This window comes from Hypanus sabinus, chromosome 2 (assembly GCF_030144855.1).
Source record: "Hypanus sabinus isolate sHypSab1 chromosome 2, sHypSab1.hap1, whole genome shotgun sequence".
Taxonomy (NCBI): Eukaryota; Metazoa; Chordata; class Chondrichthyes; order Myliobatiformes; family Dasyatidae; genus Hypanus; species Hypanus sabinus.
The window spans coordinates 89604603-89628515 of NC_082707.1; the positions used below are offsets into that span (position 1 = coordinate 89604603).

Genomic DNA, 23913 nt, shown 5'->3' on the forward strand with positions numbered 1-23913 from the left:
GCCCGGAGGTTGATTGGCAGTCGATCGGCAGTCTGGATCGGAGCCCGGAGGTTGATTGGCAGTCGATCGGCAGTCTGGATTGGAGCCCGGCGGTCGATTGGCGGTCCGGATCGGAGCCTGAAAGTCAATCGGAGGTGCAGAAGTCAAGGTCTAATGCCCAGAGCCTATGTCTGTGGATCTCTGCGAGTCTACTGAAGAAGTTTGGCTCAGTATCTGTGAATCCACAAGTCTACTGGAGGCCGAAGGAGACAGGCTGTCCTAAGATTAGAGGACCGTTTATGTGTGTGGAGGGCGGGGTGATAGGACTTGTTTTGATGCTGTTGCTTTGTCCCTTGGTATTTTCTTTCTTGTGATATTCTGTGTTGTTCTGCTGAATATGGTGGCCATGCTCTGTTCATGCCGGAATGTGTGGCGACATTAGCGGCTGACCCCAGCATATCCATGGATATATTGGTTGTTAACGCCAATGCCACATTTCACTGTGTGCATGTTTTGATGTACATGTGATAAATAGGTTTCAATCTGAAATCAGAATAAATGTCTTTGTGCTCTATCACTTTTTGACTCTATGACCATGACTCTACTGTTGCCATGAAGTGACAGTTAAGCGTCAAAAAGAGGGATATGGAATTAATATATACAATTGGGATTGGTATAAAAAGGTGTGATAGTCAACATGTGGCTGGATAACTTATTTCTATGCTGTACAACTCTATAACTATGAGTTTCCTGTGGCCACAAGCAGAGAGGAATCTATTGCTAATATAGACCACTACAGCTCAGAAACAGGCCCTTCTGCCCATCCAGTCCATGTCAAACTTTCATTCTGCATAGTCCCACTGACCCACTCCTAGACTACCTCTGTGCCGCATATCTCTATAAGGTTTAGCAGTCTGGTCTGTGGGGACATGCCGATTAGGCCAGGAGATACAAATGTGAAAAAGGGAAAAAGGGCAGGCTAAGCTGATTAAACCTGATACAAACAGAATGAAAGAGATAGCTATCTAAAGTAGGGGAATTCCATTTTGAATTCTATAAATGTCAACTAGAAATCTGAAATGTACAGAAAATGCTGGGGAAACTCGGCATTAAGGATGTTTTTAAATTGGTAACTATCATTCAAACACTCAGTTGTATCTTCTGTTGTTCATTTTCCTCAAACTTCCAGTAAGATGAAAGAATTCCTTTGAATAAAGGCTGTCATTGGAGGGCCCACTGTTGTTGTTATGATGGGCGTCTGGTGATATGTTCCTCAGAGTCTATGCTGTAAGTTTTGGGCAGAAGAGGTAATCTCACAGCTCGAGGACAGCACGGGACACTGGGGACTAAGATCGAGACAGGACAGGACAGGTCTGAGCCCAGAGCACTCAGTACAGAGCAGGCGTGGTACCGTTCTGAGCTCACGACACTCATGGCTGAGCCTGAGGTCACCGGTGCTGAACCCAGGGCACTCTGCGCGGTCTGGATCTGAAGACCTCTGTCAGTGCAGAGAGCTCCATCCAGAATGCCAGAGGCAGTGGCCATCTGCAGACACAAGGGCCAGGAAACTCCAAATGACACTGAGTTCAGTACTGCAGCAGAAACTCTGGGAAGATGGAAGGCTGGTTAGAAGATGGGCAAACAGTGCAGCACTCCTGCTTGCCTGTTGCCTGATCGGAGGTGATGAGGTTACAGTAAGGAATAGTATCAGGAACTCACAGGATATGTCCATTGTCAGTGTGATGAGCATGTTGCTATTTGTGGATGTTGTTGTGGGGAAACTGGCTGCTGTATTTATTGCGGTATAAAAGCAGAAAAACTTTAAAGAGACTTCATTGACCTCAAAACATGTTAGTGCATCTGGGTTTGGGAAAGACGATGTAAATGTAAGACTTGTTTTCACTGCTACCCAGAGTGTGACCAAGTCCAATTACTGTATAGCCAGCCCAGGAAGTCAACACCACCGTAGGGACTGGACCCAAATCCAGAACTATGAAAGGTAACCTTGCTAGTTTGGATACTTGCTTCCAGTAACAACTATTATAAACTTAAAGAGCTCTCCTATCACATATGATATTGAAGTAATATATATATATTCTGATAGTGGATATGGCCCTATCCATCACGGGTAAAGCCCTCCTCAATATTGAGCAGGTCTACATGAAACCCTGTCGCAAGAAAGTAGCATCCATCATCAGAGACCCACGCCACCCAGGACATGTTCTCTTCTAACTTCTGCCATTAGGAAGAAAGTACAGGAGCCTCAGGACTCATGCTACCAGGTTCAGTAACAGTTACTACCACTCGACCATCAGGATCTTGAACCAAAAGAAATAACTTCACTCAACTTCACTTGCCCCACCACTGAAATGTTCCCACATCCAATAGACTCACTTTCAAGGACTCTTCGTTTCATGTTCTTGATATTTATTCCTTATTTATTTATTTATTTATTTGTTTGTTTGTTTGTTTGTTTATTCATTATTAGTGGTATTTATTTCTTTTTGTGTTGGCACAGTTCCTTGTCTTTTGCACATTGGTTGAACACCCAAGTTGGTGCAGTCTTTTATTGATTCTGTTATGGTTATTATTTTGTGATTTATTGAATGTGCCCTCAAAAATATCTCTCAGGCTTATATTTGGTGACATATGTGTACTTTGATAATAAACTTACTTGGAATTTTGAAATGTATATATTCACATCTTGAGAGTTATATGTTGAGGGGATCGAGGGATCAGTGCAGGGCAGATGCACTGAGGCAAAATTTCAGCCACGAACTTGTTCGTTAGTGGAGCAGGAATGGGGGGGGGGGGTTGCTGAATGGTTTGCTCTTGCTGGTATTCTTACTGCATTTTGGGCTGTATGTGTGATGGATTTTGTGTCTGGAGTCATCTATGAAACTAACACCATACAACTTCCAGGCAATGCTTCTGTTAACTGAGGCATCGAACTGGTGTTTCTTCTCACGACCTGCTCAGTTTAAGATGAAGGATACTGAAACAGTAAGATAGAGAAACGTACCTTTTGTCACTCTCATCCAAGCAGGTAGCCCTCTTGCCCCTGTCCTAAATTGTGGGTTTGAGTCACAAGCACTAAAAGCTGGATTGACCATCAGTGAAGTTCTGAGGGAGTGCACAACTGTTGGAGGGGACATGAACCAGAAGCCCCATCTTTTTCAGTTTCAACTGAAAATATTGCTCAACACTATTCAAAGAAGTGGTGATCAGGATGTCCTTATCAGTATTTATTCCACTACATTTATCGCTCAATACTAAACAGCTTTCTTAGTGCTAACTGCATTTCTGATTTTGGGAAGCAGTTATGCTCAAAATGGCAGAGGAATTCCTTACAGTAGAGCAGTAGCTAAACGGTATTGAAGAAGTTAGCTTCCACGTTAGCCATGATCAGACATACTGGTAGAGCTAGTTCTGAGCCTAGGTGTACCATGGTGTTCTTATATTCTCACATCTGACCATTTTCTTTCCCACCAGGTGAATAATAATGGGATCATCTCATTTCTGAAGGAAGTCTCCCAGTTCACTCCAGTAGCATTTCCAATCTCTAATGACCGACGAGTGGTGGCAGCCTTCTGGGCAGATGTGGATAATCGTAGGGCTGGAGATGTCTTCTACAGAGAAACCAAGGACCCTGCAATCCTTCAATCTGCGACTAACGACATCAGGAAGTACTTTCCAGAGCACAAGGAATTCACCACCCAGTGGGCGTTCATAGCCACCTGGTACAAAGTGACATTCTTTGGAGGAAGCTCGTTTTCACCGGTAGGGCTGATCTATCGAAGCTCTGAGAGCAAATACAAAGAACACAGACATTACAGCATAGGAACAGGTCCTTCAGCTCACAATGTTGTGCCAAACCAAAGGAATTAGTAATCAAATAGTCAACCAATCCCTTCTGCCTACACAATGGTCCATTTCCCTCACATTTATATGCTACCTAAGTATCTCTTAAAAGTCCCTAATGCAGACATTCCCAGCCTTTTTTATACCATAGACTGCTAGCATTAACTGAGGGGTTTGCAGACCTCGGGTTGGGAACGCCAAACTGGGCCCAATGTGGCTGTGTCTACCAATACACCAGGCTGCTCATCCCAGGCACCAAGCAAAAAAGCTTGCTCCTCAAGTCTCCTTTGAACTTATCTCCTCTCACCTTAAATGTAGGCCCTCTGGTATGAGACGTTACAAACCTAGGAAAAACATACTGCGAAATGTCTACTCTATCTGTGCCACTCATAATTTTATAAATCTCTATCAGATCTCCCCTTAGCCTGTACCACTCCAGGGATAACAACATAAGTTTGTTCAACCTCTCATTATAGCACGTACCCTCTAATCCAAGCAGCATCCTGGTAAACTTCTTCTGCATGCTCTCTAAAACCTCGATATCCTTCCTATAATGAGGTGACCAGAACTGCACACAATCCTTCAAATTGGGCTCACCAACATTTTATCCAACTTCAACATAACATCCCAACCGCTGTACTCAGTACGCCGATTTATGAAGGCCAATGCGCCAAATCTCTCTTTACCACCTTATCTACCTGTGATGTCACATTCAAGAAATTATGAACCCAGATCCCTCTGGTCTACCATACTTCTCATTGCCTCATTGCTTTAATTTCCATCTGTGATTTTTCAGCCCATTTTTCCAGCTGGTCCAGATCCTGACACAGCTTTGTTAGCATTCCTAGCTGGTTTCCTCAGGCAAGGAAACCACTCATCATTGCTCCATCTGCAGCACAAGACCCACAGCAACATGGTTGTTTCTTTAATTGTTTTCTAACATGGACAAAAGAAACATTCACTTCAAGGGCAAGTGTGTTTCGGTAGTCCAAAGCCAGCATTTCCCTTATGCTGTGGAAAGAATAATTGATGTTTTCAAGACTAAATTGTTGGATTTCTGTCAGGCAAGTTATGGAGATAAACCATATTATAATGCAGTAGCATAGCTCAAGTAAGAGTAGACTTCTGTTCTCTGGTTTCTGCATTTGGTATAGATGTGGTACTGGGATATTTTCCTCCTTCAGTTTCACTGCATTAATGAAGGCTATTAAAGGATGTAGTTAAGGGGGATATTGGGTATTGGAGGTGGCGGATGTGAAGTGGTGATTGGAGGGCATTAAGTGCTGGGACATACTGGTGCAGATGTTGATGGCTTAAACAATGATTGGGCTCCGCTGTTTTCCAGGTCAACACCTTCCAGATCGTCCTGGTTACAGATGGAGAAGCCTCCTTCACTCTATTCAACTATGAAAATATCACCTGGACGACGGGAATGCATGCCAGCAGTGGAGGGGATTTTGCTGGACTCGGAGGCATTGCTGCCCAGGTAGAGCCAAGTGGTTTACTCAAATATGCTACTAATGATTTGTCAATACTCCCTGGTGGGCGTGAGTAGATAGCCATAGCCTTCAACCGGTGATGAACAAGAGACAGTGCGCAGATGCTGGCAACCCAAGTAACACTCACAAAGTGCTGGGGGGGGGGGGTCTCAGCAGGCCAGGCAGCACCTATGGAAAGGAGTACAGCCGATGCTTCGGGCCAGGAGTCTTCAGCAGGCATTTAGTGAGCTGCCATTATTTCTTCAAATCAGTGACAACAGCCACTATATTGAAATCTATGAGGTTGCACATCTTTATCCCAGGGAGCTGAGTGGGTAAATTCACTGAGATATCAAGAAGGTGCTAGCCTCAGTTGATTCTGATGTGCCGATCCGCAGGCTCCTGTTGTGCTAAGCTGAGTCCATCTGCAAGGTGGAGGAGCAACACCTTATGTTCTGTCTGGGTACCCTCCAACGGGATAGTACAAACATCAATTTCTCCTTCCAGTGAACAAATTTCCCCCCCACCCCCATTCCCCACTCTCACCATTCATTTCTTCTCACCTGCTTATTACTTTCCCTTGAGACCCCTCCACCTTCCCTTTCTCCTCTTGTCCACTCTCCTCTCTTATCTGATTCTTGCTTCTCCAGCCCTTGACCTTTCTCACCCAGCTGGCTTCACCTATCACCTCCCAGCTAGCCTCTTTCCCCTCCCCTCACCTTTTTATTTCTGCATCTACCCCATCCCTTCTCATTGCTGAAGAAGTGTCTTGGCCCAAAACATGACTATTTCCTTTTTTCCATGGATGCTGCCTGGCCTGCTGAGTTCCTCCAGCATTTTGTGTGTTTTGCTTTGGATTTCCAGCATCTGCTGACTTTCTTGGGTTTGTGATTTGCTAGCCTTAATTGCTTGCTTATGTTGTATTACTGATTCTGGGCCAGGGTGGGAGGCTCATCCGATAACCTCATGCCTTAACCGAGGGAAGGAAGGGCATCTTGCTCTATTTATTCCCAAATGTCAGCGAAGGCTGGATTGGAATAAATTTGAGTTTGACCATGGTGCCCTGAGTAGACAGTTAGTTCATCTACCCTGCCTTGAATGCCACTATAACATTGGCTGAATATCAACAGAGTGTTCATTCCTTCAAAGACCCATTTATTTACTCTTTGTGGGTCCCTTCCACTGAATACACATATCCCTTGCTCTCAGGCAGGTTTCAATGCTGGAGATGGAAAGCGTTACTTCAATATTCCTGGTTCACGCACGGACGACATTGTGGATGTCGAAACAACAACCAACGTGGGTCTTCCTGGCCGTTGGGTATTCCGGATCCACGATGCCTACGTTGAGGTTGGTGGCTGCAACGACTCAGGTAAGGTCACAGCGAGCGGCTTCATAACCACCTGCAGTGGAAGCAATCACAGGGCAATAATCTCCACAATATTCTCTGAGTTAGGATTTTGCGGGTGTCGGTCCAAGCTATCACACAAGGCAGCCGTGTTAGTTCTGGTATCCTTTAGAAAAGTTATAAATCGGTGCCTGTGTTCACTCTCAAAAGATATGAAAGATTATCTTTTAGTATTATCAGTATAATGGGCTATGTGATACTGTTCTATCACCAGTATTTTGGGCTGGTACAGCTGATACTGTTCTAATGGTATCATGTGGACCAATAATGATGTTGCTGGTGGTGTATAATTTAAGTTGTCTAGGTGGCTACTTCAGCTAGCTGATGTGGACTATGTTGAAAGACCTCAAGTGGTATGGGGGCCAGGAGCTATATTTGTGAAATGGTCTGGAGTTGTTCTACCGAAGCGTGGTGGTCAGCTAAGTTGAGTGGTCTTCTACAGTTTACTAGTTGTCAGTGGTCTCATTGTATCATGGTGATATGGAGTTCTCATGTGATTCTCCAGTGTGGTTTGGTCAGGTGTTGTCCCAAAGATCTGGGTGGAATGGGACAATCCAGTAGGTGGACGTGGACTGCCATTCTTCTGTTCCTGTGACCTGGTATGGGATGGTCCGATATGGGTCTTGTAATTTGATTCGATGTGGTCTAGTGCTGCTTTTGTTGGGTGTAGTGTCTTGCTGCGTGAGGTATTATTTGAATGATGTGGAGATTGGGCACTGTTAAGGTGTTTGATGGCATGAAGGTGTTCCTGTGATATATTGAAGTCTAGGACTGTCAATATATTGTTGGGAAGTAGTCATCTGCTGCTGTCCTCGTGGGATCTGGCACTTTTCATGTGATGTGGGGTGGCTTGGTTCTGGTGATGCAGTATGTATGGTCTGCTGTTTCGGTGATGTGTGGTGGTTATTTTTGTGGCTATTGATGAGGGCCGGTCTGCCACCATTCCAGGAATGTATGCTGTCTGGCAAGCTTCCAGTTTGATGAGGTGTACGGTGCTCTTCTCATGGCATGGGGTGGCTTGTTTGGCTGACTTGGGATGGTTGTTGCTGTCCTGGTGATGTGGGTGGGGAGATACCAGTCCACTGATTTATTCTGACAGAATTGTTGTGAAGTGTGGCCTCTTCTCCAGAGATGGGAGGCGGCTGGATCTGTTGCAGTGATGTGACTGAGCTGGCGTTGTAATAATAATCTTGGGTGAACGCAAACCTATCAGTGTTATGGTACTTGTGATGTAGCACAACTTCAGTGACGTAACCTGGCCTGGCTTGAGTTTATATGTGTAGTTTTATGGTACTTTTGTAGTCGTATGGACAGGTCAGATATTGTTCTAATCACATGTAGTATTCTAGCAATTTTCTGTTTTCATGAGGTAGAGTCATAGTCTGGGTTGGTATGGTTGACATAGGTGATCTAAGAATTTCTAGTGTTGTGCTGCCCTCTAAGGCAGACACAATGTTTTTGAGTAGTTTGGTACTCTGCTAGTGACGTTGGGTGGTTCGATTCTGTGATTAGTGGATGACTGATTCCTTGGGCAAACTTGTCTTGTTCAAGCTGTGGAAAGACCTGATCTTATTTTAAAGTTGTGAGCTGGTCTGGTACCATTTTGGTGTTATGGTTTGGTGTCGGACCATTCTGGTCAGTTGAGATGCTTTGAAATTGCTCTGCCGACTTGCACTATTGTTGCACTCTTCATAATGTGAGGTGACCTGTTATTGCTTTCATGAGACGAGCTGGTCCAGTGATGTTTTTGTGTTGTAGAGTGGTTTGATACTGTTCTAATGATATGTGCGGTCAAATTCCATAGTGTTAATATGAAGTCATCTAATTTTCCTCCCATTTCATGGGCTGGTGTGGTGCTGCATTGATGTGGTCCATCCTGGTACCATTCCAGTAAAGTGTTTGGGATTTGTTCCAGAACTGTTCTGGTTTGGAGAGGTCAAGTTTTCCATCTTCTTCAAGTGAAGAGAGGTGGTGTATGATATTGTTCACATTATATTGGATGGGTTCGCTCGGTTTTAACATTATAAGGTGGTTTGATACAGTTCTAGTAATGTGGCTGGTTTGCACTATTCTGGAACGAGCTCTCAGAATGTCGTCTGCTCTGTTAGTGTTCAGTAAATTGGTGGTCTACTATAGTCACTTAATGCAGGTTGGTGCAAACTGTAGTGATGGGGCAATGCCTGATACTTTCAAGTGACATGGGGCGGTCTGGTGCTATTTCAGCAACACTGAGCCTTTTTTTTTAACTGTTGTAGTGATGCAGATGTTCAAAGTTCTAAATATGTTTATCCTCAAAGTATGTAAATTATATACAGCCTTGAGATTCGTCTCCTTACAGGCAGCCACAAAACAAAGAAACCCAGCGGCATTATCCTGGTGATTAGGAGTACGGATTTGTTCTGGTTAAGTGACGCAAAGTACTCTGAGGGCTGTTCAAGTGCTATCCTCTTGTATGCTGTGAGTCCAGTTCTGGTAATGATAGGTGATCTAAAACTATTGATGTGGGGTGTATTGTATTATTCCAGTAATAGGTCTAGTACACTTCTCATGATATCGAGGATTAGGGTTCCAGCGATGAAGTGTATTCCCGTACCACAGGCATGATCTTTTGCTGTTTGCATGTTGTGTGATGATCTGATATTGTTCTTCTGACTTGGTGTTGTCCACGCCTGTTATCATGATGTGGCTGGTCTGGTACAGCATCCTGAAGTGCTTAATCTGGTCTTGTCCTAGTGATGTGGGCTGGACCAATTCTCTTTCAGTGATGTGCTCTGGCCCAGTTTCCTCCTAGTGATGTGGGCTGGACCAATTCTCTTTCAGTGATGTGCTCTGGCCCAGTTTCCTCCTAGTGATGAAAACTGGACCATTTCTCTACTGGTCTTTGGTATTGTGCTCATCTATCAGGTACCCAGTACTGTTCTAGCTTTGTGATATCATTTTATTGTGTTCCAATGACTAGCAAGGTGCTGGTGACGTGGAGAGGTCTGGTATTGCTTTAGCAATGCATCAGTCTGGTGATGGGGTATGGTAGACACTTAATAATAGGTGTGGGTTGCTGAAGTTTCTTTCCAGGAAGGTAGGTCAGTCTGTTTCTGTTTCAATAATGTGGGTTGATCTGTTACTGATTTAGAGATATGTAGTTTCTCTGTTCCATTGTTGTGGGTTAGTCTGGTAGTGTTCCAGTACTGTGGGTATCTTTTTGCTATTAGTTACACTGAGAAGTAATTGGGAATAGCTACCGACATGGCATCAGAATGTGCAAGGAAACAAGAGGTAAACCATGCAGTCAGGGACAAGATGTAAACTCCACACAGACATCAGCGGATTGAGCCTGGGTCATTGGAGCTGTGAGACTCCACTGTGTAAGCTTCAGGTGGTTTGGTATTTCACTGTACTTCTATCACTAAAGTTTTGGAATGTGGCATTTGTCATAAGTAATTTTTTTATAATGTCTTAATTGTGCAACAGGAACATATGAGATGTAAACTATTGCTTGTCAATATGTTTGAGTTGCAGCATTCTGCCACTTGTCAGTCCTCCATTCAAAAGCCTCGGTGTTTGTATTAGTTTGTATTGGATAGCTGGAGCTTATTTAGCTCCTTGAACAAATCGGAAACACAAATCCCACATCCAAATCTTGTTCGGAGGCGAAGGACTGGGAAGAGACAAGATGAGAAATGAAGGAAGAGTGTGGGATGGGGAGCTGAGAGTATGACAAGGAAATGAAAGGGAGAGGAGGACAGATGAAGGCTGTGATAGAGAGGACAGAGGGAGGATGAATGTGGGATGGGTGGATGACGAAGTGAGGATTTGGATAGCTGATGAATCAATATAATGAGCTGCTGAGGGAATGAGATTAACATATTTTGGTGGAAAGCAGGTTATGAAACTGCACTGGGCAGGAAACTGTGTAGTTAACAGATGGTGCAATATTGTTCTGGGCTTGTGAAGTAACTGCATGCTGGACAGGCAGTTCAGTGGATAATATTTGGATTTACATATCTCCATGGCAGGTATTGAATCCCAGACAGCCACGGTGGTGAGCTTTATTTAATAGGAAACATGAATCCTCCTGGGGAAAGCAGATCTCTCTTGAATTTGAAGAGAATTGGGCCGGAGATTTGTAATATTGTTGAGGCCATGTCTAGAGGATTTCTATGGCCAATCCAGTCTCTCGTTTTCCTTGGAGCAGAGGGGGCTGATGGAGATGTACCAAATTATGAGGAGCATAGATAGAGTAGGTAATAGGAAAGTTTACCTCCCAGTGGAAGTATTTATAACCAGAGGGCATAGGTTTAAAGTAAGGAGGGAGACAATCTACTTGATACCTTGAAAAAATACTAATTCTACCTAATTTTCCCTCAACTTGTACTAATGGTGTTATGTTTATTTTTGTTTATTTTGTGAAGGTATATTATTTATAATTCTATGGTAATATAATCTATGCCAGTTGTATATGTAATGTACCATAGGCTACTGCTGCAAAGAAGCCAAACTTCATGACATTTATTCCCTGGGTATGTTTGCCCATGACAATAACTTGGACCATGAACTCCATACATGGAAAAATGTTTTCACTTGGAATATTTCAAATCTGGAACTGCCTGAGGTAATGTTGGAGGCAGGTACTCTCGAGTCATTTAAGAAGAATTAAGACAAGTATCTGAGTTGCCAAGACCTAGAAAGATATGAACCAAGTGCCTGTAATAGGGAGTTTATAAATGGGTATGTGATGGTCAGAGCAGTAAACAGTAGCTCAATTACTCTACAACAAATGCAACAGAACGAGTTTGAGTTAGTGTGTGCTTAAAAATGTTTGCAACTGATACTTTACTCTCCACAGCCTCGGTGTGTTTGAATCTGCGGCCGTGTCTGAACGATGGAAAGTGCATCGATGACTGCATCACTGGAAATCCTTCTTACACCTGCTCCTGTCGGGCAGGGTTCACTGGCCGGAGGTGTCAGATAGGTAACGTGTAGTGTTTGGGCAGAGGGACTCCCATTCTCCCATTCCTTCAGCATATTTTGGGGCAGGACAGGCAGAGGGGATAGAAGACCACCCTCAAAGGGTAGGAGGTGGAGCAGGGCAAGAGCAGTGGGAAGAGGACATGCAAGGGAGGAAATCTGCGACGAAATACAAAGAAGTGGTAGGGTTGTGAATGGGTACCAAGCGAAAGAGAACCTACTGATGGTGCTGGGATGGGTGAGGTCTGGTAATGGGATTATCGATGTTGGGTCAGGTAAGAGGAAGTGAGCTACTGAGGTGGGGAGGGAATGGTTTGAAAGGGTCAAGATGAGGGGAGATGCACAGGGTGGGAGAGGGAAGGGAGAGGGTGGTATGAGAAGCCATGGGCTGGGATGGGAATGTGAGGGATGAGATGGGGAGATAGGACAAGATTGAGATGGAAGAGAGGATTGTGTTACTGAGGAAATTGGATCAACTTGTTCTTGGTGGGAAGTTTGTGCCACTCTCCTCTGAGTCACGGTGGTGATCCACTGAATGAACTGTAAAATCTCCTGTTGGTGAGCAGACTGCACACCAGCCACTGCAGCTTTCACCTTCCCTCCTGTTCTGCAGACGTCGACGAGTGTGCTTCATACCCGTGTCGTAATGGCGGGACGTGCTTGGATGGTCAGAATGCCTTTGCTTGCCAGTGCAGTGCTGGATATACAGGAGTGCTCTGCGAAACAGGTTCGAGCTGGTTTTACATTCTCTTTGCTGCTTGCTGTTCTGTTAGTCCTCTTTAAAAACCCAAGCAATCCATTGCTAATTAGTGGGTAAGTCGCACTTAAAGGGACCGTCATCCTGTTGAATATTAATTTAATGGAGATTGCTACACACTAGATAACATCCCATTTTAAAAGGAACGTGTTTCCGTTCTAATATTGGAACATAGACCAGTTTTCCAAAACTGAGGTGAAAGATACCAGGACCAGTCACCTTACAAAAGTTTAAAGGTTCAAAGTACATTTAGTATCAAAGTATTTATACAGATATGACCCTGAGATGTGCCTCCTAACAGGCAGCCACAAAACAAAGAAACCCAAAAATAAACATGAAAAAGGAAGACCCAACGTGCAGAGGAAAAAATTATCATGCAAACAATAAAAGCAAGCAAATAGCATTCTAAACGGAAGTTCACAGTTCTGTCCATAGACCCTTAGTTCAGTGCAGACTGGAACAGTGAGCTAAACCGATCTGTTCCTCACCTCAGGCCCTGACACTGTGCCCTTTTCAATCTGCCCTGGTGCCTAAGTTGTCACCCAAGCATCGGGCTCAGTTGCTTTGTTATGCTCTGGGGCCTGGACCCCGCCACCTCAATTCTGCCTGTATCTGACCCATCCCACTCAGCCCAGAGCTAAAATCATTGTTCAGACATCGGATTCAGTTGCTTCAATGTGCTCTGGGGCCTGGACCACACTGCCTCTATTTGGCCTGTACCTGACCTTTCAGATTTAGCCCGACAATACACTGGTATCGACAGCAGCCTCCCTCCAGTCATTCTGCACATGCCAGAGGTGGATACATCCACCATTCAAAAAGCGCAGTAATTGAGCTCAGTACAATGGCAAGCAAAGATCCTGCGAAAAGAAAGTACCAGGGGTGGCTACAGAATAAGTACACATCACAGCAAAACCTTGGGGAGAAAAACGGACCAATGACAACTCTCTGTCTTTCCAACCTGCCTCTTGTCTGCAAATTGTTTCCCCAAAATCCAGGCCTTAATGGCCCACTGTTTTCTAAGGTAAACATTGGAAAAGGCCATGCTCTTGTTCTTCCACAGACTTAACAACGTCTGAGTGACCCTTCTGGCTGACTTCAGATCAGACTACATTAAGCTCATTATTGTATATTACCCTGAGCTTGTGCCAATTTCACCCTACCTCCACCTTCACTCAGCCTCTTTATACATTTCTCCTTTAAGTTCTGTCTTTAAATGCATCTCTGCTCTTGCATCCTTATTCACTCTCTGTACCACTTCAATAACAAACCGGATAGTCTGCTGGTTGGCCAGCCCAGCTGGCTGACCCAGAATCCTATTGTTTCTTGGAGTTGTCCCCCAACTGTGGTGGGGAGTTGTGTCTGAGGCAAAGTCAGATGAAGTGCATGACTGACCCCAACCTCAATGCTGCCTTGATTGCTGGTGAGGCCCTTAACTCCATTATCAACAGTTTACAAACTCTCATGGAAAATAGCGCATTTGAGAAAATCTTTGTCATTCAAAAACATGCAAAAACTATTAAAAATACTATTATGAGAATTTTTTAAATGAAGCATTAAAAAAAACTAGAACACAATAATTAAACAATTAAGTCAACTGAATTATGTGAAATAATTGTCCTAATCTTTCTTTCTGAAACTATTTATTTCTCATTGAGCTGAGATCAACGGTTGGCTTCCAAGTCATTGGGAGCTCAGCACCTGGGTTCCACTGACAATTAGCTGGTGTCCCAAGATAAGCCAGGTGACTTCAAAATGTAATGTAAATTTATTATCAAAGTACATATATGTCACTATATACAACTCTGAGAAACATTTTCTTGCAAGCATACCGAATAAATCCATAATAGAATAACCATAATAAAATCAATGAAAGGCCAGACCAACTTGGGCGCTCAACTAGTGTGCAAAAGACAACAAACTATGCAATTACATAAAGAAATACAATCCACATACGATCATTGCCTGTATTAAGTGGAGGATCTGCCCTTGGCTTTGAAAAAGGCTATAGGAGCTGTTTCCATATTAAAATGCATGTTGCTAACATTATTTTAATATATATAAACTGATAAGCAAGATTGGAACTAGGAGACATAGTCTCAAGATTAAGGGGAATAAATTTAGGAGATGAGTAGAAACTCTTTTTTCCCAGAGAGTAGTGAATCTGTGGAATTCTCTGCTTAACAAAGCAGTAGAGGCTTCCTCATTAAAAATACTTAAAACACAGACAGATTTTGGCATTACAGGGGAATTAAGGGTTTTTTGGGAAAAGGCTGAGTCCACAATATCATTGAATGGCTCGACAGGACTGATAGCCTACTCCTGATCCTATTTCTTGTGATCTTATGTCCTTATATTGCCAAAAACACAGTTTCTCATTTGACTTCCAAACAGGGAAATAGTGATAAAGTCGAGCTGTTTGCTGCATTCTCGTGCTCCATTTCCAGTTGCTCACTTCTGCTTTACAGTATATCCATGTTTGATGTTCTATGAGTGGGCTGTTGGTTGATAAATGAGAGAGAGATGCAGCCTTCAATCTTTTCCTCACTACCATAGCAGTGATGGACCGGAAAAAGTATAAAGCAATAATTTATTTTGAAGATGCAGTAGAAAAAGTATGAGTGAGTTGCGTTCAAAGAACTGTCTTATAACACAGTTTTCAACTGTGCCCTCTCTTGTCAAGATATCAATGACTGTTCATCAAATCTCTGTCAGAATGGAGGTACTTGCATCGATGAAATTAGTGCATATAGCTGCCAGTGCACGTTTGGCTTTGCTGGAAAGCACTGTGAGATTGGTAAGTATTATAATTGTAATATTGTTGTAACTGTAGCACTAGATTCTGCATTTCATGTTGTTTTTCTCTTGGACCACCTCAATGTACTGACGTTGTGAAGTGATACCATGCAAAACAAAGTTTTTCAGTAAAACAATAATAACACAACTTAAAAAACACAAAATGCTGGCAGAACTCAGCAGGCCAGACAGGATCTATAGGAGGAGGTAGTGACGACGTTTCGGGTTGAAACCCTTCATCAGGAGGGTTCAAACAATTCAAACAAGAGGACATGATTTGAGAGTTAGGGGGCAGAAGTTTAAGGGAAACACGAGGGGGTATTTCTTTACTCAGAGAGTGATAGCTGTGTGGAATGAGCTTCCTGTAGAAGTAGTAGAGGCCAGTTCAGTTGTGTCATTTAAGGTAAAATTGGATAGGTATATGGACAGGAAAGGAGTGGAGGGTTATGGGCAGAGTGCGGGTAGGTGGGACCAGGTGAGATTAAGAGTTCGGCACGGACTAGGAGAGCCGGGATGGCCTGTTTCCGTGCTGTGATTGTTATATGGTTATATGTTATCTGGTTATACATATATCGAATAGATTAAAAAATCATGCAAAAACAGAAATAATAGATATTTTAAAAAGTGAGGTTGTGTCCAAGGGTTACACAGGGCAGAGTGCAAGAGCCAAAGGTTAGTAATGTAATGCAGGAATTGGGGACAAGGAGCAATGCTTAGCTGGAGAAAGGTATTATACAGCAAAGGTGTGGGAGACAATGCAATACCATGCATAGATCAGGATAATACTTTGCTAGCATCCTAGAGGGCAAAGGGTTAAGCTGTGAGGGGGATTTTTAAATGAGATCTACAAGACACATTCTTACACAAAGAATGTTAGGTGTCTGGAATGCATGGCCAGGGAAAGTGGCGGAAGAGAATATGATAGCATGTTTAAGAGGCCTTTTGGACGGGCAGGGAATGGAGAAATAAGACCATGTGCAGGCAAGTAGGATTAGTTTAATTTGGCGTCATGGTGGACACAGACATTGTGAGCTAAGCACCCTGCTGCTGTGTAGTACTGTTCCGTTCCATAGTTCATAAAGATATGGGGTAATACTCGTGTGGACCCACAGGATACAGGATTTTGCTAAATTTGATTATGCAGAGAAATATTGAGATGATTCAGAATGCCAAAAACCAAAGCTAAAATTGCCAGGCATGATGTCCAGATTTATTATTCTGAGGCCAAATTGTAAAGCATGTAAGATGATCTTGCTCACTGTCAGAAAGTTACTGTTGTTTCTAACTCTGTGACCTCCGGCTTCCAATAACAGCTGACTCCTTGTGCAAAAGTAAAGAATGCCAAAATGGTGGTGTGTGTGAGGTGAACAATGGAACGGCAGTGTGCATCTGTCAGAAGGGCTACACCGGAGAGAGCTGTGAAAATGGTGAGCTCACTTCCCTTCCCGCAAACTAGTTGGGATTTAAGCAATCCTCCCTTCCAGATCAACGTTTTATTAGCAATTTTTTTTGTTCCCTTCAAGATTTAGAGTTGAAGAAGTAACATGAGACCTTGGTTTGACATCTCATCTGTGTAAGCAGTACCTTTAATGGTCTAAGGCTCACTGAGCACTGCAAGGAATGACTCTGGTTTGTCTCTGGAGTGGGATTCGAACCCATAATCCTCTAACTCAGAAACATGACTGACACTTCCATATTCAGTCTCGTTCTCTATGTTTCTCTCTCTTGGTCCCTCACTTACTGTCTTACTGGTCATTCCTGACCTTCGCTTGGTTTCAATTCTCCAGGAAGCTCGATTGGCTCGGTTCCTCATTACCATAGTTTCAGCCCCCGGAAGAGGTCTGGATGGAGCTGCTCTCCAAATCGTGGCACAACTCAGCCAAGATTAGCAAATAGAAAATCAGAAACAGAAACCAAAAGTTGCAAGAGTTAGCAGTGTCTGTGGAAGGAGAATTGAGTTAATGTTTGGGGTAGTGGACCCTTCCTCAGAACTGGAGGAGAGTGCAAGGGTGTTGAGCTTCAAAGCCAAGCTGGGTATAGTGAGGTGTAGGACAAAAGACTGTATGGAGATAGGATGACACAGATCAGTGGATAAGGAGCGTGAATTCTAACTGTCCAGGGGACATTTTAAAGAAATGCAGTGAGAAAAGGCCATAAGCACGATGATGGGAAACACAGAGAGCTTCCTTGAAACTGAAAAATTCAGTGTTGATTCCAGAAGGCTACAGTGTGCCCAGACAGAAGACAGCACGTTATTCTTTATTTTCCTTGGTTCTCACTGTGTCAGAGGAAAAGGACACAGACAGGCAAGTCAGAACTAGAGTGGAATTGAGAATTAAAGTGGCAGGCAATAGGAAGCTCAGTCGCTCATGAGGACTGAGAAGCAGGTGCTCCGGAAAGTGATTGTGCAATCTACATTTGGTCTCTCCATTGTAGAGAAGCCATTGTGAACACTGACTGCAGTGGACTGGAAGATGTACAAGAGATTCACTGGTTCACCTGGAAAATTGTTTGAGTACCTCCTTCAAGGAAGAGAAGAGATGAAAGGGATAACTGTACATTTCCTCTGGTTGCACAGGGAAGTGTCGTGGGACAGACAGTAGTGGGTGGGGACAGAAAGCAGAGCAAGGAGTCACAAAGTGAGTGGTTCTTGTGAAATGCAGGAAGGGTGGAGATCAGTAGATCTGACTGGTAGTGGAATCAGGTTGGAGTTGGCAGAAATTGTAGGTGGTTATATGGGAGGGCTGGTGAAGTTAGAAGGTCAGTACCATGGAGAGGGGTGAAAACAAATGTGCAAGAAATAGAAGAGATGCCTTTGAGCACTCTAGTGGCCAAGTAATCTCAGGAAAAAGGAGGACATTTCAGGGGCAACAGAGTGGAAGTCTTCAGCAATGGAATATGAACTAGAAAACCTGGGAGTAAGGAATATCATCATTGGAGAGGGCAGGGTGAGAAGATAGTCATTGAGACGTAGAGTTACAGAGTGTGGAAACACCATCCATGGTTCAACACCCATGCCAATGAAGGTATTCTTCCTAAAATACTCCCACATGCCTTCATTTGGCACATAATTCTCTAAAACTCTCCTATCTGGGTACCCCTCTAAAAGTCTTTCAACTGTTGCATGGAATATATATTGAGAGTAGCTGTTGGAGTCTGTGGGTCGACAGTGATGTTAGTGGCTATTCTGTCTCCAGAGATGGTAACAGGCACATCCAGAAAGAGGAAGGAACTGTCAATAATACTTATGATCAGAGTGGAAATTTGCAGCAGAAGACAGGCAATCTGCTCTGCCATTTTACAACATAGACTATGAAGATAAGTGTTTATCTTAAATACACACACCCACACACACACTTCTCTTTCTCCTTGCCCCTCCCCCCTTCTCCCCACCTAAACCCCTACCCCCCCCCCCCATACCCGCATCCCCCTTCTCACTTCCTCTCCCTCCTCTCCCCTTCTCAGTATGGTCTTATGAAGAGCAGGTCCTGTTTGAAAAGCTTATTGGAATTTTTTGAGGATATAATGTGTGCATTAGATAAAGGAGAACAGTTGGATGCTGTATTATTGGATTACCAGAAGGCATTTGATGAGGTGCCACATTAAAGACTAATCCTTTGGATAAGGGTGCATGGAGATGGGGTAATATATTACCATGGATAAAGATTGGTTAACCAACAGAAAGCATGGAGTTGGGATGAATGGGCGTTTTTTGGTTTGGCAGTCAGTAACGAGTAGAATATCACAGGAACAGGTGCTGTGCCTGCAACTGTTCACAATTTATGTACATTAATGATTTGGAAGACAGGAGAGAATGTAGCATATCTAAGTTTTTTGATGGAATTGAATTGAATGGAAAAACAAATTGTTTAAAGGACGTGGAGAGTCTGCAGAGAAATATAGACAGGTTTAGTGAGTGGCCATGTGTCTGGCAGAGGCAGTACTACATTGGAGGAGTAACCTGGTTCACATATTTACTATTGTGCTGTGGGTATTTCATTTAGCAGCTCTGTAAGAGCAGTTGGTTCTGCTATCAGCCTGTTATAGGCTGAAGATAAGGGGTGATCTGGAATGTGGGCCATCCAATTAGTGGGAGGTTTTTCTTGGTGAGGGACAATAAGGTTGTTCTTGGGCTTTTGTTTGAGAGGAGATGAAGAGAGAAAATGATGGGGAGAACCGGTCATAGCATACAATCCACTGGTAGACCCATTTGTTCAAGAAGAATTGTGAGCGACAATGTGTTCTTTCACATTGACCAAGGGCCCAGCGTGTGAGTGACAGAGAAGTTCAAGATGAACTCCAACTTGTGCACATTGAACTGTTTAATTAGATGGGCTCTTCTCTTTTTGTTATTCTTTACTAACCCTTTGGTTAAGATTAATAAATATAATTCCTTTAATCATATGCAGTGTACTCGCTGTTATTTTGTGGCATTAATTTGTAACAGGATAGTGAATTACACAGGGGGTTTTGGGGTGGGCTTGCACCTCAAGCTCACACATTTGGCAGGGCTGGAGATTGTCTTCCCTGGACTTATACAGCCAAGGAAACAAGTGTTTAATTGGTAAAGTGAGGTTATCCACTTTGGAAGGAAAAATAAAAATTCAAGTTATTACTTAAATGGTGAAAGATTGCAACATGCTGTTATACAGGGATCAGGAGTGCTTTTGCATGAATCGGAAAAGGTTGTCTTCCAGATGCAACAGGGTATCAAGAAGGCAGATGGAATGTTGACCTTCATTGCTGGAGGGATTGAATTTAAAAATAAGGAGGTTATTCTGCAATTGTAAAGGGTATTGGTGAGCCTGCACCTGAAGCACTATATGTACTTCTAGTTTCCTTACCTGAGGGAAGATATACTGGCTCTAGAGGTGGTGTAGAGGAGCTTCAACTGGTTGATTCCAGAGATATGGATGAGGAGAGATTGATTTGCCTATGACCATACACTTTAAAGTTCAGAAGAATGAGAAGTAGTCATATAAAAACATATAAAACTATGAAAGAGATAGATAACACAGAGGACAGAACATTGTTTAACCTGTTAATTAAGACTAGAATATGGGGCCATAGCCTCAAGATTCGGGGGAATAGATTTAGGATGGAGATGAGGAGAAACTGTTTTTCTCAGAGAGTAGTGAATCTGTGGAATTCTTTGCCCAGAGATGCAGTAGAAGCTGCCTCATTAAATGTATCTGAGACACAGTTAGATAGATTTTTGCACAGCAGGGAAATTGAGGGTTATGGTGAGAAGGCTGGTCAGTGGAGCTGAGTCCACAGCCAGATCGACCATTATCTTCTGGAATGGAGGAGCAGGCTCAGTGGTCCAGGTGTTCTTATGATGGAGAAGTGCGGCTCTCTGGAAATATGTTGGTAATCTGCATTAACTATCCTCCTCTTTCTCAGACAGACAGACTTTATTGATCCCGAGGGAAATTGGGTTTTGTTACAGCCGCACCAACCAAGATTAGAGAAGAGATATAGCAATATAAAACCATAAATAATTAAATAATAGTAAGTTAATCATGCCAAGTGGAAATAAGTCCAGGACCAGCCTATTGGCTCAGGGTGTCTGACACTCCGAGGGAGGAGTTGTAAAGTTTGATGGCCACAGGCAGGAATGACTTCCTATGCATCTCAGTGGAATGAGTCTCTGGCTGAATGTACTCCTGTGCCTAACCAGTACATTATGGAGTGGATGAGAGTCATTGTCCAAGATGGCATGCAACTTGGACAGTATCCTCTTTTCAGCCACCACTGTCAGAGAGTCCAGTTCCACCCCCACAACATCACTGGCCTTACGAATGAGTTTGTTGATTCTGTTGGTGTCTGCTACCCTCAGCCTGCTGCCCCAGCATACAACAGCAAACATGATAGCACTGGCCACCACAGACTTGTAGAACATCTTCAGCATTGTCTGGCAGATGTTAAAGGACCTCAGTCTCCTCAGGAAATAGAGACGGTGCTGACACTTCTTGTAGACAGCCTCAGTGTTCTTTGACCAGTCCAGTTTATTGTCCATTCATATCCCCAGGTATTTCCTTAGTAACACAAGCAGTGAGTTGTATTGAACTTACAATAGAGTAATAAAACTTTTTGTCAGTTGTCCCAAGGGATATTTTGAGATTTTCTCATACTGCCAAAGTTTGGAATAATTATGAATTGTAAAAGTCAGGGTTAATTGGTTGATAAGGTTTATATCCTTACAATGTGTTTTTCTCGCTGCTCTAGAAACTGACGAGTGTGGCTCCAACCCATGCCTGAACGGAGGAGAGTGTATTGACTTGGTTGATAATTACACTTGTCTGTGCCCCCCGCCATTCTTGGGAAGATTCTGCGAGACAGGTAAGAGATGGGCTGACATCATCAGTCTGTGCAGAGACGTCTCCCTCATGTGCAGAGTTTGCCAATGAAGAGGTCAGGGAGTTAGCCTATGAGGAGAGATTGAGTTGCCTGGGACGATACTTACTAGAATTCTGAAGAATAAGAGAGGGTCATACTTGTGGCCATATTTATGACTGAAAAGATGGACAAGAGTGAGTTAGATGATCCAGCCTTTTAAGTGCACAGCGATAAGCATTTGCTCTTTCTGATTAAGCAGTTCGCTGAGGTAATGGCTCAATTAGATGTGTGTTAAGTGGAAGGCAAGGTTTACAGCTACCATCAGCCCTTTCTGAGAGGAATAATATCAGCAGTATATGCTGTGAAATGTGTTGTCTTTGTGGCAGCAGTATAATGCAATACATAATAATAGAGAAAAAAACTGAATTACAGTATATGTGAGTGTGTGTGTGTGTGTATATATATATATATATATATATATATATATATATATATATATATATATATATATAAAATAGTTAAATAGGGAGTGCAAAAATAGAAATAAAAATGTAGTGAGGTAGTGTAAAGGGTTCATTGTCCATTCAGAAATCAGATGGCAGAGGGGAAGAAGCTGTTCCTGAACCATTGAGTGTGTACCTTCAGTCTCCTGTACCTCCTTCCTGGTGGTAGCAATGAGAAGAGGACATGTCCTGGGTGCTGGGTGTCCCTAATGATGAATGCCACCCTTCTGAGGTATCACTCCTTGTAGATGTCCTGATTCTGCAGAGTATTACGGATACTACAAAGGCTAGTCCTCATGATGGAGCTGACTAATTCAACCTGTATCCATTCCAGAAATCCTTTATCACTCTGCATCTCTTTATGTCTTCTTCTAATGCAAAGGAAACCACCCCGCAGGTGGAACATTACCACGGCAGGTGATGCTGCTGACTCAGCTCCAGCTGAGTTCTGGAGTTCGTGAATGTGGCGCTTTTAACAATACTGTGTCTCTGTCTCCACAAGTGCTGCTTGCCCAGTTACTCCACCATCGTTTTCTTTTTCGCACTAGACTCTAGCATTTGCTTGACCTCAGGAAAATTTTCAATGGAATTGGATACAATCACAACATTTATGGGTCATTAAGACTGACGCTCAAGTAGACAGGGCATCAAAGGATGAGGCCTAATGCAGGACAATGGGACAGTGGAGACAGGCAAAAGGGCAGCATGGCTGTGGTGGGCTATCCACCTATTTCTGTGCTATACGACGCTATGGCACTGTGAGTGTAAATAAAAATAGTTCCTCACAGGATCAGGAAGTCTAAGGTCCTCACTGGACAATGAGGGCTGGGTCCTGTGTAACAGCCTCTCCAACACTTTATATGCATTACTTAAGTTGGAAACTGAGCAAGAGAATGCACTAAATTGACAATACAAAGAAAGATCTGCAAAGATTGTTTACTGTATATATTATTAATAAAGTATATTTTTGCAGTATGCATTTTAAAAATCCACTTGACACAGACAGGTGGAATAATGCTGATGGATTAATTAGAGGATCCTGAAACATGACTTTGCTTTCTCCAAAGGTGAGCCCGAGCCCCCCGCTTTGAACACCTGTCAGCCAAACCCATGTCTGAATGGGGGGAGCTGCAATGAGACTGAAGATGGCTACCTGTGCAACTGTCCTGAGGGATTTACAGGCCATGACTGTGAGAATGGTATGTGGGCCTTTTGTTGTAGTCATATGATCAGCCTCCACTGGGATTAATGGGACTGTGGCTTCAGTTGCTAATGCGATGTGGATCTTGATGTATCAGCGGTTTAGAGCAGGTTTGTATTGTTATCCTTGTTGTAACCAGTGTGTTTCAAGCTTCACCTCATTCCACATTTTTGTTGAATGTTCCCATTCCTGGTTTGTATTCCAGTTTAATTTCCATTGTTGCAGCACTTCACCATTCCTAAGTTCTTCCCAGTTCCCTCGCTGCTGGCCCCTCTTCTCCCACCAAATATCTGTTGTTGCCGATGAGTGTTTTTCCTTTTTTTCCTTTTTGCTTTCATTTTTCCAGGTAGTCAATGTCTATTTCATTCTGTCCCCTGTGTAGATCTCCCTGTCGCTTCTCCAACACATCTGTCTCTTCCTGGTTTTAGTGGCCCCTTAGTTGCATTCCTATTTCAGTTCCTTTTGTATGCTTGTTATTTTTGTCTGCTCCTGCTCTGAATCTCTATAACCTCTTTTGACTCAATGCCTTAGTTCTGTACTGAGCACCTTGTTTTTGCAGAGTTCTGTTTTCTCTCTTTACACTGTCTTGTATAATTTATATTCTGTCTGTTGTCTGTACCCACATG

The 23913-nt window shown here is 43.3% G+C and overlaps 2 protein-coding genes across 4 annotated transcripts in view; one reads left to right on the forward strand and one right to left on the reverse strand.

Moving 5' to 3' along the window:
- The window catches only part of LOC132381077 (uncharacterized), a 244472-nt gene that overhangs the window by 198607 nt on the left and 21952 nt on the right, over positions 1-23913 (reverse strand). The window lies entirely within an intron of this gene.
- The window catches only part of sned1 (sushi, nidogen and EGF-like domains 1), a 131275-nt gene that overhangs the window by 55023 nt on the left and 52339 nt on the right, over positions 1-23913 (forward strand). Inside the window, exons 2-10 of the mRNA XM_059950254.1 lie at positions 3472-3759; positions 5186-5326; positions 6528-6690; positions 11570-11695; positions 12305-12418; positions 15132-15245; positions 16558-16671; positions 21473-21586; positions 23154-23285. Coding sequence (XP_059806237.1) covers positions 3472-3759; positions 5186-5326; positions 6528-6690; positions 11570-11695; positions 12305-12418; positions 15132-15245; positions 16558-16671; positions 21473-21586; positions 23154-23285 — 1306 coding nt within the window. The remainder of the gene's footprint in view (positions 1-3471; positions 3760-5185; positions 5327-6527; positions 6691-11569; positions 11696-12304; positions 12419-15131; positions 15246-16557; positions 16672-21472; positions 21587-23153; positions 23286-23913) is intronic.